This window comes from Centruroides sculpturatus, unplaced genomic scaffold, assembly GCF_000671375.1.
Source record: "Centruroides sculpturatus isolate CEXI.00-Female unplaced genomic scaffold, Cexi_2.0 scaffold445, whole genome shotgun sequence".
Classification (NCBI taxonomy): domain Eukaryota; kingdom Metazoa; phylum Arthropoda; class Arachnida; order Scorpiones; family Buthidae; genus Centruroides; species Centruroides sculpturatus.
The window spans coordinates 238,033-254,983 of record NW_019384683.1 but is presented as its reverse complement, the minus strand read 5'-3'; the positions used below and the strand labels follow the sequence as shown (position 1 = coordinate 254,983).

The window sequence follows — 16,951 nt, the reverse complement described above, 5'->3', positions numbered from 1 at the left end:
GACGCAACGAAGGCTCTTCCGACGACCTAGGAACTGGTTTCGCCAACCCGTCCACTCTAGGATCGCCGAGGTCACGTCCAGGATCGTCGAGGTTCGACTTGTCAACCGAGGACATCACTACAAGTGTTGGTGCGTGCCCCGGAGCCATCGTTCTCTGCGTCCACAGTGCCGAAAGCTCCCCAAGGACCAATCGAACAATCGAACTGTCCGATTTTTAGGAACTGTGACAGAAACCCATCGTGGGATAAGCTCTTGCCCGCATTAGATTGTTGTAAGAACGATTTATGTATATTATTAAACGGTTTTATATGGTAAACCTGTCTCGGTGAGTCATTCCGCGCCCACACGACAGAATTAACCGCTCGGCTGTCGAAAACACCTCACCCCTAATCGGCTGGCCTCACAACTGCATGCCACATTTAGCTTCAACGTGAACTCTTTCCCGCGCGTACCTGCGTGGCTCGTAAATCACGTGGTTAAACGCATGTGTAAAAGCCGCTGATATTTAGTTAAATCGTTCATCAATAGATGCAAACGATAGCAGAGACAAATATCGAAAGCTGTGATTTGAGACATTTCATTTAAACTACTTTTTTCCCAATGAATCTGAAATAAATATATACATTCTTTACGTTTACAATAATTATTGATAAATTTATAACATTTTAATTAAAGTGGAGACATTCATTTCCCTCATGCTCGATTTTTGAAAATATTAACTCCCAAAATTTTTTTGTCAGGCATGACAACCATAACAAATCCCACCAACTAGAATGTTTGTCACTTATACTGTATCGTTATATGACTAAGTCTCTTCATGCAAACACTTGGATAATTAATTATTAAAGCACAATTATTGATTTAAATGAGATAAAATATAATAAAATGGAATAGAATTTCTTTTACACAAAACAGGTAGATTTTATGTGCAGAAGAAAATAGCGAACTGTGAGATACTTTCACACAAGTCAATTCATCTTCCCATCGAAATTCTTATACAGTAGAATGATGATTATCTGAGCCTTTCTCCTATTTTTTTGTCCAACACTAGTGGCTAAGTTAATACTACTGAATACTGGTAATTGGTTGTGGGTGCACACCTCACTAACACAGTGGCCAATGTGCATTTTTCCTGGTTTTCTATTACCTGTATAAATATACCTAAATAAGAGCCAGTTTCATAGAAACTTCTCCTGGGTGGCATCCCCCTTGGCAGACTGCCCATGTATTACATTACTGTGTCCCATTAATGGGACATAGTAATGTAACATGGGCAATCTGCTCATCCAATCTAATCCTCTTTTTTCATTTCTTATGTTTCCTTGGATTGGCAAATGTTATATTGTTTTGAATAAAATTAAAATTTGGTAACTTTTCATAAATATAATTATAAAATTTTATTTAAATTAATATTTTTATTTCATTATATTAAGTACAGTATAAATTAAATTCTATTTTGCAAAGATATTAATAAAAAATTAAAATGTAAATAAATCAATGCTTTTAGTAAAAATTTGTTAGTAACTTTAATTATATTTTAAAAAAATAATTATACTGTATATCATCATAAACATTTAGTAACATTTTAAATATAATTTATGAAAAAATATACACAATAACTTCAACAAAAAATATAGGTTAAAATTTTGATCAAATTTGATGTATAATAATTATTTGCTAGATTAATTATTAATTTTGATAAAATATAATTAGTCACAATACAATTAAAATTTACACAATAAACAATGTAATAAATCATATTACAGTGTATACAAAAGAGAATGGGATATTTAAATTGACAACCTTATTATACAAAATTCTCAATTATTCAGAATCAATGAGTAACAACAATTGGATAATCAAATTCTAGATAAATTGATGATTTGTATAAAATATACAGAAAGGTTGAAATCTAAATAATAAGTGGATAACTTTAATAAGTGTTCAAACTTATTTTGAATTTGTGAATAATTTGAGCACAGTTTGGAAAATTCTTCCCTTTACTATAGCATTGCAATTTAACACTTATCTTCTATAATTTATCACATTTCTGGCAAACATTTGTGTTTTAACATTCTAATTAACCCAATTCTGGATAATCAAGAAACTATTGTTTTTATATATAAGATTCAACAGATTCTCACTTTTATCAGTTCCTAGTTCCTAGAAATCATGTTATGTAAGCTATCTTTTTATCAGCTTAGTATCATAAAAAGTAATTAAGTTCCTGAAAAATTGCAGTTTGAACTATATAAAAATGTCAAAGAAAAAATAAAATACTTTAAATTTCATTTAGTTATAAGTAAATTTACAATAGTAATAAAAATAAAGGATTAGAATAGTCATAAAAATGGGATCTGCTATGTTAATATATACAGGCTGTTCACTTTAACATTTATCTAGCTACCAAAGAGATGTTTTCAGCATTGCATTATAATATGCCTACTTTCTGATGAATTAGTTTCATTGCAATGTTTACAGTAAAATAAATTAATTCATTCAAAAAGAAACATGTAATTTGTGAAGAAGTTCTTCAGCAATACATAAATTTTCCAAATAATATAAGAATAAAATGCAATCTTCACAAATCATGTGATGACACAGTGCTGATGTCCTCTTAAATGAGCCAACAAGATGCAGTATACTAATTGCTAGAGCACAGCAATAATGCCTTATACTACAAACACTATTGTAAAATGATTTTACTTTATGAGAAGATGAGACAAAATGCATGAGAAGTAGGGTTTCTCAAATGAGATACCAATTGTTTTTTAAATCTGGGAAATCCTGCAAATTTCTTAAAAATTCACTTTTTTCTTATTTTGTGTTAAGGTTGAGAAAATTTTACAAATAGAAAGCATAATTAACTCAAACTGTCAGAATACATTTGTATTTATTAATTTTAAACCTACTTATTAGTTTTTTAATTTTTGTTCATTATGGCATGTCACAAATGGTCAATAATCAATATGTAGCTTATTTGTGACAGGACTCTAAAAATTCTTTACTTGTCAGAACCTGCAATATCTGGAATAATTGTGCTTATGCTGTCTTAATTTTTAACCATGCCCAGTATCTTCAATAACTGTGTCATGCCAGGTTGTGCAAATTAGGCAAGGATACAAACGAGTACAATGTCTGCAAGTATGAAGTTTTTCTTCATAAACCTGATTATTAAAGACAAACAAACTGCCGAATTATTGGGCTATGATGTTTCTTTTAAAGCAGTCGAGGTAGACAAATCAAGAATACTAGGAGCAAAAGAAGTACTACAATCTCAAAAATGAACTAGAAATCTTCCAGTCTACAGGTGAAAAAAACATATCACCTGTCTTCTCTTAAATGCATTAAACATGATTCCAATCACATCAATTGAATCGGAAAGGGCATTCTCAGTAGCAAGACTTTTCATTACTAAAATAAGAATTAGATTGAGTGATCGGAGTATTGACCAACTTTGCTTTTTCAAATCTTATTATAAAAATTTATAATAATATTTTGTATTATGTTTTATTTAAAAAATGAAAATTACCTTTTAAATTAGAAGTTTGATCTAAGTTAATTTTTTTTTTTTTTAATTTTCAACTCAATTCAAAGCATTTTGTTGTTGTTGTTGTATACGGTTTCCAGCAAACTTTAATAAATTTTTTCTATTTGTAAAAATTTCTACATAATTCAAAGGTAATTTTTATTATATATCTTATACAGCATTATTAATATGATTTTGGAGGTTACAGAACTTATTAAATTACTTTAAAAAATGAAAAATAATTACATCATTTGATTTCAAGATATTTTGTATATCTTAAAAATAATTAATTCTATCCCAGGATTCCAGGAAACAGTTCACTTTTATCACGGAATCCTGAGACAAACAAAACATGGGGAAATGAGAAACCCTAATGAGAAGCAAACATATTGCTACAATAAATACTTTGCAGTTGCACCAAGACCAAGATGTTTTGAATATATACTATATCAAAATAAAGATAACTGTTTTGTAATAATTTAGGCAATGTTTGGTTTTTATCTTTTACAGCCAAAGATTCTTTATACATTACACTAAATCTTCTTAAAATGATTCCCTTCTACAGTATTTGTGATTGAGAGAGAATGGGAAAATTTATGTATTGCCACAGAACAACTGTGTGATTTAAATTTGTACTTTTTTGAATGAATGAATTCATTTTACTGTAATCATCACAGTGGAACTAATGCTCCATATACTACGCATATACTCATGCAATACTGAAAAGATTTCTTTTGCACATGGATAAATGTTAAAATGAATACCCTGTATATATCTTCAAACGTTAAGGTCTTTGTATAGAATCAAGCATCTGACTGCTTTTTTGAGCTAATTTTTTATGATAAAACATAAACATTTAAAAATAATATTGTATTTTCTTTCATCAAAATCATCTATTATAGCATAAGCTATTTTTGCTTATAAATTTTCATTATTTTAATTTCATTAGTTTTTAAAAAAACTGATTTTTGTGATGAATAAACTATATCATCAAATTAATTTTTTTTACTTCAGAATCAAGTTTTTTTTCTATAAAATTTTAATACTTTTTTTATTATTTAATAGATGCATATATATTTTGCACATATCAAACAACACAAAATTTATCAAAATATATTTTTACATTTAACAATTATACAGCAATCTAATAATATGCAACAGCATTAAAAACAAAGAATATTCTTTGTTTTTAATGCTGTTATGTATTATACAAAAAACAAAATATGTATTATACAAAAAACTGATTAGAATTTATATTAACAAAGAAAGTAAAAATTAACAAGGAATAGTTTATACACATTATGTTACATCAATTTTTGAAAATATTATGATAATATAACTAATTTATTTCACAAGTCAATTAATTCTTTGGATTAGTTTAAAAGTTTCATACTTATTTAAATTTTAATTCAAGGGAAAAAGTGATATAAATTTATTAACACAACCATCAATATAAACAAAATTGCACAACATTCATTCTTTTAAATATATAATATATATATGTATATAACATACATACTATATATAAAAACTTTCAAAATTGCATCAAGGCCTAAATTTATCAGGTCCCTTTTGGACTAATCTGTGCCTTGAATTATTAAAGTAGGAATCAGGACTGGATTCTGTGTCATATTCCATATAAATGGGATTGTCTTTCATTGAATAATGAGAACTGTCAACAAAACTGTTACGATTTAATGATTTCTCCTGATACAAATGATTTATAACTTCTATTGGTGCTGATTCAGTATTATAGGGATGCATTTCAAAATCTACATTAATAAAAAGAATTATTATATATATATTATATTATATTATAAGATAATTATTCATTTTTCAAAAATTTTATTTTAAATTCTATATGGACTAAAATAATAATTACTGGTATATCTAGTTTACTACTACTTTTGATAATATTGATAAATATTTTATGTTTAAATTTTAGCAAATTTGATTTTTTAAAATATAGGGTAACTGTATCAGTAATTGACATTATAAGTCTGTTTTGGGCAGCAATTTGAAAAAAATTGTAGATCTATAAATTCCCACCGTTGTCCATCTGTCTTTCCTTAATCTTGAGAACGGAGTTAGATGAAAGACAAGACCAGATATGGACAGCTTAAGGGCAGGAGGCCCCAATTAACTATATAGGAACTTCTGGTTTGTACCAGAAGTCACATTATTTCAATTCAAAAATTTCTCCCTGAAAGGTCTTAGATAGATAACTGCACAAGTCATTGTTAAAGGAAAAGTATAATGTATAGGGCCAAGCCACTACTGATTTGAGAAGGAGAGCATATATTTTAAATTAAATAAATTAAAAATACAGGTAACCCCCGTATAACACGGGAGTTATGTTCCAAAAAATTGCCATGTTATACAAAACAAAGAACTAGTACGAAAAGAGGAGTTAGGTTCCAAAAATTAAAAAACATGCTATTATATCTTCATAATTAAGATAACATCTTTATTAACATTTTCTTAAGAAGTGATACATATTAATATAAATTAAACAATGTTTTCTTCATCATCACTAAACACTATTAACTGAGGGCATTTTCTTTTTGGCAAGATATCCTTATCCTCTGAGCATTTTTCCACATTATCTTCAGATCCATGCTCTACCTTTTGCAAAAATTATGTTATTTTAGATTGCTTGCTTTTGGTTAAAAGATTTTTTTTTTGTTTTCTGAAACCGTGTTTTCGTATTTATTGACTATTAAACACAAGACTGTGTTATTAATTAAACACTTGGCGTTTTTCCTTTCACACTTTCCAAAAGAGGAAAAATGCCAAGTGTTTAATTAATAACACAGTCTTGTGTTTAATAGTCAATAAAAGATCTTTATAAATTTCCTTATATGGTGCTAAGCACTTATGAAGTTCTCTTTTAAACTTTGTGCTCCTTTCATTTGAAGGATCTTCATTTAAAAAATATGATTAACTATTTGGCTAAGTGTAGTCCTTTTTTTATGCTTTGTAGAGTAAACTTTTTAACGTCTTTGTCTTCACCTGTGCTATCATCCTACCATTCTAACCTAACCTAACAGAGACATTTTTTTATTTTTGCCAGATATAGCTTAGGGAAGGGGTTGGCAGGAGTAGCTCATGAGCTGCATATGGCTCTTCGGACATAAACTCCAATTTCACCTCATCTCAAGCAGCCTTATAACTTATGAGTTTATGAGATAAAGCCGCTGAACAAACTTCGACTCATACGGCATACTCTCTACTATTCTTTAACCCATCTGCACATGACTACACTCACGTTGATCAATATGAGTTGCATGCGAGTAATAGCATTTGAAGCATATCTATATATATAACCCATTGAATGCATGTCGGTCCATCCATGTAACATTATGCCAAAAATGGCCACTAGAAGTGCCCCTGTCATGTGTCGTATTTCGCACATTTAAATTAACAATATAAATTGTTATTTACATTAACAGTTAATGAATAACATTAACAGTATAAATTATTATACTGTTAACGTACACATTAATATTTTTCCACCAAAAAAAAAAAAAAATTTGTCTAAAAACTCACCACCAGCAGAGAATGGCGCTGCATGCAATATTGTTAAACAAAATAAGACATGAAGACATTGGTTGAAAATGAAAATAAACAATTTGGCAGAATTGAAAAATGCAATACATCGACATGTCCGTAACATTCTCCTGATGTGCTAAGGGCTACTGTTGAGGACACAGTAATGCAATTTAACTTGTTTTCAGAAAATGATAGATGCCACATTGAACATGCTTTGTAATACATTTTAGAAACAATTAAAAACATTTTCAACTGATGTCTTCATGTCTTATTTCATTTAACAATATTGCATACAGCGCCATTCCCTGCTGGTGATGAGTTTTTGAACTATTTTTTTTGCGAAAATAAAATCCCATGACTTCCTGTAAACTATTACCAAGTTTGATAACATTTTGTCCAGTAGTTTTCCTTTTATGACCATTTCAAAGTGAAACTTTAATTATAAAGACCCTGTATAACAGAGCTATAAGAGTAAAAAGAAATGATCAGCACAGTAAAGAATGATTCCTATTTCAAGAAGACTATTACTTCAGTTGAAGAAAATAACAGTTTCATTGTTTAATAGTAAAAGTGATCTAATTATTTTATTTAAAAAAACCTAAAAAATAAACATGAGTTAAGATTTCTCTATAAAATCTTTTTCTTTTTCTAATTTATAAGTTTATCTATAACTCTTAGTGAATATTAAGTTTCTAATTACTCAACTTACAAGTTAGTTTCAAAATTAATTAGTACAAAAACTTTCTTATTATCCTTGATCATTTTATCAAAGATAAGTATAACACTTAAAAATTTCCAAAAAACAGATAATGTGGATAACAACAATCTTTTCACAGAGTCAACCTTCTTATTGGCCTCAATATGTAACATTATAAAATATTCCCTCTCACAAAAATACAATTAAAAAATATATCTGATGTTGTTTACATATATATATATATATATATAAAATTAAAGCATTTAAATGATCTTTTAAACCAAACATTCGAAAAACATTCTATATGATTGTTGTTCATGTTTGGGAAAATCTTTGGTTGTTCCATAATTATATAGTATCTTAACATTATGCATTTTCTTTTAATTTGTTTTTTTAAATTTTAAATACATTAATTTTAAAAACTATTTACTTTATTGATATATTGATACATACCATTTACATTTTCTCTGAATTTCTGTTCATGTTTAACTGAGGAAATTTTGTGTGCTTGCATGTGTTCTTTGGAAGCCTTTTCTATGAGTTTAAGAAGAAATGCTTTATCTTTGCTTTCCTGGAAAAGTTATATTAACTTATTTTTATTATAATAATATTAAAATAATAAATATACAAAACTATTAATTCATAAAATTTATTTTTTGCATGTTTGCAATTATTACATTATACAAAAATTTCTCAATTAGGATTAAAATTGAAAAAATATAATCATGAATTTAATTGTTAATCCCAAGACATTTAAAAGTTTTAATTTCTTATTAATAAAATTAGTATAGAAATAATTGTTGTATATCTATGTAAAATGAAATGCACAGTAATGATTATTGGAATAACAGGAAATAAAGTTAGCATTAAATATTAAATATTAGTTAGTTACAAATTAAATATACTTTAATTTGTAACTAACTAAGTAGAAACTGATTCCAACATTGAAATAAAGTTTAGTATGTCAAAATTTTGATATAAAAAATGAAATTATACAAATAAAAATCTATAATTTTCAATTTTGTCAAACACTAAAGATTATACAAAAGCCAAAACTTTCAAATGTTGAATAAAACAAACTACTTTTATAAAGAAAAAAATTCCAAGAATTTATTGTAATTTCATTAAGATAATCTGTTGGTTATCTGTGCTTGAAAGATAATTTGAAAGGTGGTGTAAGTTATGTGATGGGATAGGTTATATCCGATTTTAAGTGCTAATCACAAATTAAAATAAATTCACAGAATATCACTGGCCAGTGGCAAACTGACAATTATCTATTCATATATTTGTGAGAAATGACATCAGGTATTTAACTATACTCCCCACTGTTTTACAATATTGATCTATTTTTTTATATTAAGGTTTAATTTTTTAATAAATACTTGTAATTAAGATACAGATTAATCATCAGTCTAATACAAAATACAAAAAAAGTTAACTTTTTTATACAATAATTATTTATAATTAATGTAATAATTAAAAAAAGCTTTAATAAATCATTTCAACATTGCTAATAAAGTTATTTTCTGTTTAATTTCTTTTGAGTTTATTTTATTATTATTGCTGGACAAAGGAAATTAGGAAAAATAAAATAAAAATGATAAATCATATTCATTTATTTTTATATTTAATTTACATAACTGGGGCAATTCATAAATATTTACGATTGAATTATAAGATTGGCAAATGACTACAGTTTGGTAATGCATGCTCAGACTAAAAGTTATTTAGTATTATAAATTTTATACAAATGCTACTTTGATTAATGTAAAACTGATTTCTATATTACAGAATTCAAAAATAAAGCAAAATGGTAATGTCATATTTATTTTTTATTTCATTAATTATTATTTTGAATTAAATTAAATTTAAACATTACAGTAATTATTAGTTAGCAAAACTATAGTCCAAATATAAGGCAATTAATATGATTATTATAGAATATTTGGGCTTGGTTGTTTATGTAATATATCTATAATTTGTTTACAGAATTGAAACAGAAAAAAGCAACATTTTAATGCTTGCAATTGAAATTTCTGAACTGCATATTGATAATTTTCTTGCTTTCAATGACCATTCTGGAGACACGGGGTATACGAAAGGGTGGGTTATATAAAGATTTTATTTTTGTTCTTGAAAAGTTCCCATTACATTTAATTATAAGCTAATTTAAAAAATTTTATACTGAATTCATTTTTTAAATATTACATATGAATATCACATTATCTTGAAGCATAACTAAAACTATTAATTTTCTTAAACATTTTCTGTATAATCAATATTATATTACATGCTTTGTCTAACAATGGAAAGATAATTTGTGTATGTTTAATTTTATAGTTACTTATACAAAAAAATTTTTCTAAAAGAGTTCTACAAAACAGAAACCTGCCTAATTGAAAATAATTCATGAAACAGAACAATTTTGTGTGAAATACTATTATAAGCTGGAAATGTGTCTAATGTAGAAACACATGATGTTTCTTGGGTTACCAACCTAACCCGAGTAAAGAAAAAAAATTTTTTTTTTAGCATAACAGCAGCTAAATTTTAAATCATAATTAAAATACACTTCAAACATATCACATTTTTAATGTAGATTTTTTTCTCTCTGTATACCATACATATGTTTTAGTATTTTCAGCATATCTTTGAATTATAAAACACCTATATTTCAAGAGCAGCAGTTCTAAATATAAATTGTAAGCTTTTCAATTTATTCTCTTTCCCTATAAATAATAAGAACACAACCATCTAAAGCAGCGATTCCCATCTATCGCATACCCCCAGGGGTACATGATAGATTGTTTAGGGGTACAGAAAAAAGTTAGTTATTATAGCAGAAAAAATAATATATTACGTATCACAAATTAATAGTATTAAAAAATTATTAGGTAAAAAATCTTACTTGCAACAATCACAAACTTTATTATATATTTCAAAATGCAAAAATAGAAATAAAAACTTATGCTGCCGATTGTACAATGCAAAAGATCAATAAATGTTGTGCAGCCAGTCAATGGTAATGGGATGGTGTGTGATTAGTGATTATGCTACAAACTTTTGATGGTGGGGTGTATTACCGTTATTCTTATTATCTCTCAACAATATCCCCACATGTTATTTTGTAAAGTACTATATTATTTTTTTCGACTTTCCAACGATTATCGACACTACTGTGTGCCGGAAATAGCCGTTCCCTAACGGGTACTTTACGCGGATTCGCGTTAGTGTGCCAGGCCTGGACTTTAAGCGTGCACCGAATTAAATAATGACAAAGTTTGTCAATAACAAAATCAAATATTTAATTAAACTTCTATTAATAAACTCTATACAGTATTTAGTAAAAATCAAACAATAATTTATTCAATGAAACTCAACAAGAATCAATCCGACAAACTCAAATCAATCTATTTCTAACTTAATTCTATTCCCCTTTGGAATTCGACAAAATCAAAGAATTAACTTATAAACAATAATTCTTATAAATTAAAGATCCTAATCGTCACCTCAATATACTAGGAACCTATTTCCTCAAACTCTCAAGACTTTCTATAATCGTCGATCCACAAATCGAATAACTTCAAAATCCTATCGGACACCTCTCTCGTTCACTGCTACGAAGCTCACCAAAGCTCGTTGCTATCAGGAATTCACCTCGTTCGTTTTCACTTGAGTTAGAGGCTTTATAGTGTGAGGTGACGTCACAATTCTGAATGAGCTCACTCTCCTCATTTACATACTTATCTGTAACATTAAATTTTTCTTGTTTATCTGGCAGATTATTTTCCGACAATACTTCGCTAACCTTTTACATTATTCTTTTTAACAATTATCGGGATGCTTTATTCTTTTAAGGTTTAGCGATTCCTAACTGGGTTGTGGGGTCTTCCCCCCCCTTTTTCTCGGTGCGGACTTACTTTTTTCCGCTTGGGAAGCGCAAGTGTGCGCGAGTTTTTCTACGGCGCTTTTCTTTCGTCGGTGAGTTGGTTTTTCTTCTATTTTTAAGTTACTAAGGTGAATGGTGAGGAAACCTTCGTCTTAAATAAACATAAGCCCCAAACAAAATATAATGAAAGCAAAATAAAAGTAAAATAAAAATAAAGCTCAGACTTGGTTCCTTACAATTTGACAAAAGTATTCTTTTGTTTATAAAAAGTATTTTTTATCGTTAGCAAGGAAAAAGACATAGCTAGTTTCTACAGATTTTCTTTACAATCTGTAATTTTTTCATTATTTATTCAGTATTTTTAATAATTTTTTATTGACAAGACTGTCTTGTTTATAAAATTGTACTGCCTGCTGTGTTACCAGCTTAGAGGTATGAAGGAGTACATGTCAAAAGATGCAATTTGGAACAAAGTATTATATGCCCAAATCATGCACGCATAAAAAAACCAGACAACTCAGGGGACCAAAAACTGAGTCAAAATAAAATTCAAAATGGAAACACTCTCTACAAACAGGCAGTGAGAGATTTTTGCATGTGTTGCTCGTTGGGAAGTTGGAAATGCCATGGGGGTACACTAATGAAAAATGGTTGGGAACTGCTGCTCTAAAGGAAAAATATCAAAATGAAAAATGCTGGCTGGTAGGTACTATAAGCATTCTGTTTTAAATTTACTAGAGTTTAATCAATAATTTTAAAATACATTTATATAACATCAAACTTAAAATTACACTTATTATGAGAATTGTATTAAAATTTATTACAACTCACCACATTTAAATGTTCTTTTAACAGTGATACCATATCTTTGTGCGCTTTTGCTTTAACTCTTACATAATATACTAGAACACTAAAAATTCAAAAGTTTTTTAATATCAATATTTACACGATCAATATATAATATATATCTATATATTAAAAAAACTGTTAACTTACCAGAACAAAAGTAAAATAACAGAAACAAGTCCTGGAGAAAGAAGGATTGCAATTAAATTCCCAAATGTACTTTTACTTCCTAAACTACTAATAATTTGCAGGATACTCTCATATCTTGTTTCAAAATGTCTAAAAGGTCCACACAATGAAGATGGAGTCATACTGAAAGAAAATTTTTTGTAAGACAAACTTTTAATCCTTAATTAAACTATTTCTCATCAGGATTAATGAAAATAAGAATGCATACTTTTAAAGAGTTACAAAATTATTATTTTAATTTTTTATCTTGAGAGACACAAACCTGCAGATATTCCAATGAAGTTTATTTTTAATGCTACATAATCAAATATTTGCTATTATAGTCATTGAAATTGAAGTAAGAATTTACTATTTAAATTATTTTCATGTATTTCAATAAACATTTTTTTATTTTACCAGATTTGTTTACAAATGTACATAGCATGCATACAATACGGCTGGATCCTCATGCCAAATATTAAATAACAGGAAGGAAAATTCACTGCATGGCATTATTAATAGCTTTTATTGCTAGCACTTTCAACGAATCTATTTTCGTCATTGTCAAGCAAGTAAAATTTTTTAAAATAGAACATAAATGTGTCAAACGAGAGTGGAATGCATTTTATTTTAAACAAAACTTTTGAATTAAAGCCATTATGAGCCAGCTACAAATTTTGAATACATTCAATGTTATGCATGAAATGTTATACATATGATGTAATGCAATGCATGCGTGGATGCAGCTCCACATTAACACTGAGGCAGCCAATGTAAATCACTGTTTAACCATTTGTATAGGGCAACCTATATGTTGGGCAGGTCAAGGGTGGGAGTGTTGCATGGTTCTGCTCGCTAGAAGAACACTAGGACAATATGGTGAAAGGAAAGTGCACCACAGAGCTGACAAAAAAGGTGCTAAACAGAGCTATAACCCGTTGGGCCCAAACAACAATTCTCATATACTTTAGCAACCGGAAACTCATCTTTATATGGGAGTCTCTCCTCACAACAACCTCAAAACCATGCAACACTCCCACTCTTGACCTGCCGATGACTTGATGATTAGGTTTATTAATGATTTGGTGCTAAGTTTATTAACTTAGCCCCAAATCATCCATAAGAAGGCTCAGCAGCTGCCAGTGAATTTACAGTAGGTATGATAAATTTTTAATAAAATGAAATTAATCCTAAACTGGCAATTCATTATTATTATTATTATTATTATATATATTGATCTAATTTGCTTAATATAGAACTACAAGTGCAAAATTATTTCCAAAAAGACCAAACAAAATTATTTTTATTTGTAATTAATAATTTATCAATAGATAAGCAATTCATAGAATAATATCATCTTCAAAGTTTTTTGCTAAGAAAGCATATTTTTCATACAAGACAATTATTTCAATACTTCGATTGTTTCATATGAAAAAAAGTTACTTATTTCCCTTTAACATAAAGAAAAAAAAATTCATTAAACAACATATAAAATGAAAAAAATGGTATAATAATTCATAAATCTTAATTCCTAATATTATAAACTATAAAGAAATTTTAACACCAGAGTAGATAAATTACCCAACTTCACTGCCTGTAACCACCAGTGTTCTTCTCCAATGCAGAGGACTTTGCAAACGTTTTCGAACTTAATGTGGTTCTTCTTCTGGCGCTATAGAATTCCCTATATGAATTCGAATTTCCAGTCTAGAATTAACCGTTGTTTTGGAAAATCTTTCTGGAATGTTGTCATGTGTGACCGATGGCGTCATTGTAGACTTGCGCATTATCCATATGTTGTTACTTTAGAGTTTTATTCAGGATGGCTTCCCATGCTGTTGATATCTTCATTTCTTGTTTGAAGTTAATGCATTGGAGAAGAAGAAAAGCGGTTACAGGCAGTGAAGTTTCCTAATATTATCTTGTATTTCAGATTACAGGTTTTGATGATAGAAGAATAAAATAAATTGGAAGAGATTAAAAATATAATGTATATAATCATTCACTATAATAAATAAAGCAAAAAAAATCAGATAACTATATTATGCATAATATAATTGGTATCATAATTTTGATTCATGAAAATTCTTAGATAAAATCTTATTATTAAAGAAACAATAATTCATTAAATATTAATTTTAAAAAAATTCTTACTTGAACACCGTGTAAGTAACAGCAATAAGAGCCAAAATAAAATTCCCAAATGTGAGTCCTATAAAAACTGTGTGAACATTAGCAGCATACCAAGGTTTGGCTGATGGCTTGCAGTTAAATAACACACTGTATCTTTTCACATAAAATATTAGAAACAATTTGATTATTGTGACTAGAGGGAGCAGTGGACTGTAAAAGGTACCTATCCTGTTTAAAATATAAAATAGTTATATTAATTAATTAAATAATATGTTGAAATTTTTAAATTTTGTGTATCAACTGATTTTACAAATACTTTTCGTTAAATATATATAGTACAACCTCCAAACAGTGGACATTATTGGGACAGAGAAATTTGTCCACTATTAAAAAGTATAGTACATGCTGGCATCTACTATCTTTTAGTATAATCATCATATAACAAAGAATATGATGAAATAAGAAAACATCAAATTTGCATTAGGAATATGAATATACCAAAAAGTATAAGTAGGATATACAATTAAAATATATATACAGTATATTTTTATCTTTTAGCTGTAAAAATCTCATTTTAATTGAATTGTAAATAGCAAACAGATTGAACAAGATACTTTACATGAAGCATAAAAATTACAATAAAATATAAATATTGATTAATTATTAATTCATCAAAAAAGACCAGGGCAAAAGTAACAAAAAAGAAAAATGAAACTGTTATGAACGGAGGGGTACAAAGGTCAGTTTAAGCAGCAAGAATTTGAATGTAAAGTTACAAAAGTGACTTGATAGCCACTTCAAGGATGGAAATATATTTGGTATTCTTGCATTTATATCATCATTTATGATCTAAAAGACTAATAAATAACAAAATAGTGATTTGTCTGCTTTATAGTTGCCAAGTAGGTATAATTTTTCAAATATTTTTGTTTTTTCAATAAATAATTTATTAAAAATTACACCTAAGCTATCACAAACCTGTTAAAGATCACAAATGATGTCATAAATGAAAGAATACCAATTATCTTTCCACACTATGATTGATTTTTGTTAAAATTCAGAGTATCACATCACCCTGGCCTTTCTAAAATCATTGCTGTTCTTTAAAATGCAAGTTCAACTTTAATTTAGTGACATAATGGTAATTTTGTTATACAAATGATATATATAATAATTTGTGTTAGCATACACTTTCTCTCTCTCTCTCTCTGGGATAATATAGAAAAAATATGTTAATATAAAAAATATTAAACAAAGATTTATCACGTACAATCGTGTATCATGATTTTTCTATGACCTTATTGTTTACAGATAGGCATTTTACTCTCTCTCTGTTATTGTTACGTGATCAAAATCAAACCACAATAATGCAAGTATCGAAGTAAATATAAATGTTTTTTTCGGTCAGGTCAATACCCTTTTGCTACCTAGCAGTTATGCTCCCTAATCATTTTGCACTTTGGAGCAATTATCTCTAACCTGACTGGTCTTTAATCGTCTAACGTTCTTGGATTCGGCAATGTTGAGGTTCTGAAGCATGCAAATATTGGAAAAATTGGGATTCAGAAAATTGTAAATATCATGGTGAAGAAGATGACTATAACATTAATGGATGTTTGGAGAACTGTCGATCAAACTGTTTGTTGATTGGACTCTGGTTGTTGTTCTCGCTGGCAATCTACTTTCGGTGGACTTTGGTTCTGTTTATTTTTCTCCTCCACATGTGCCAGTCCACACTTTATCTTTGGTTAGTGCACCCTTTCCTCTGTTATTTTGTTTTCCTTTCTGTTAGGGGAGATGGATTTTCGTTCCTTGTCCTTCGGACTGATCAATTTTTTTTAGTGATGTAATGAATATTCGGTTACTATTCGGTATTTGGCCTATTTTTCACTATTTGGCCGAATACCAAATATTTAATCACTATTCGGCCGAATACCGAATACCTAAAAACAGGAGTAATAAATAACAAAAACACAGTAAATTAATCATTTTGGTATTTAGATTTAATGTTATTGAGTTAGTGTTGTTTGTTTATATTTATTTATAATTTGTAACATGCACAAAATAAAAAAGAAAATAATATTAGTCACATGTATTCACAATTTATAATTACAAAGATCAGCACACGTACACG

The 16,951-nt window shown here is 28.2% G+C and overlaps 1 protein-coding gene across 1 annotated transcript in view; it reads right to left on the bottom strand.

Annotated features, from left to right (window-relative positions):
* Window positions 1–4,666: 4,666 nt before the first annotated feature.
* The window catches only part of LOC111627006 (transmembrane channel-like protein 5), an 84,983-nt gene continuing 72,698 nt past the window's right edge, over window positions 4,667–16,951 (bottom strand). Inside the window, exons 12-16 of the mRNA XM_023370549.1 lie at window positions 14,839–15,045; window positions 12,667–12,828; window positions 12,502–12,580; window positions 8,232–8,349; window positions 4,667–5,301 (exon numbers count right to left, since the gene is read on the bottom strand). Coding sequence (XP_023226317.1) covers window positions 5,075–5,301; window positions 8,232–8,349; window positions 12,502–12,580; window positions 12,667–12,828; window positions 14,839–15,045 — 793 coding nt within the window. The 3' untranslated portion in view covers window positions 4,667–5,074. The remainder of the gene's footprint in view (window positions 5,302–8,231; window positions 8,350–12,501; window positions 12,581–12,666; window positions 12,829–14,838; window positions 15,046–16,951) is intronic.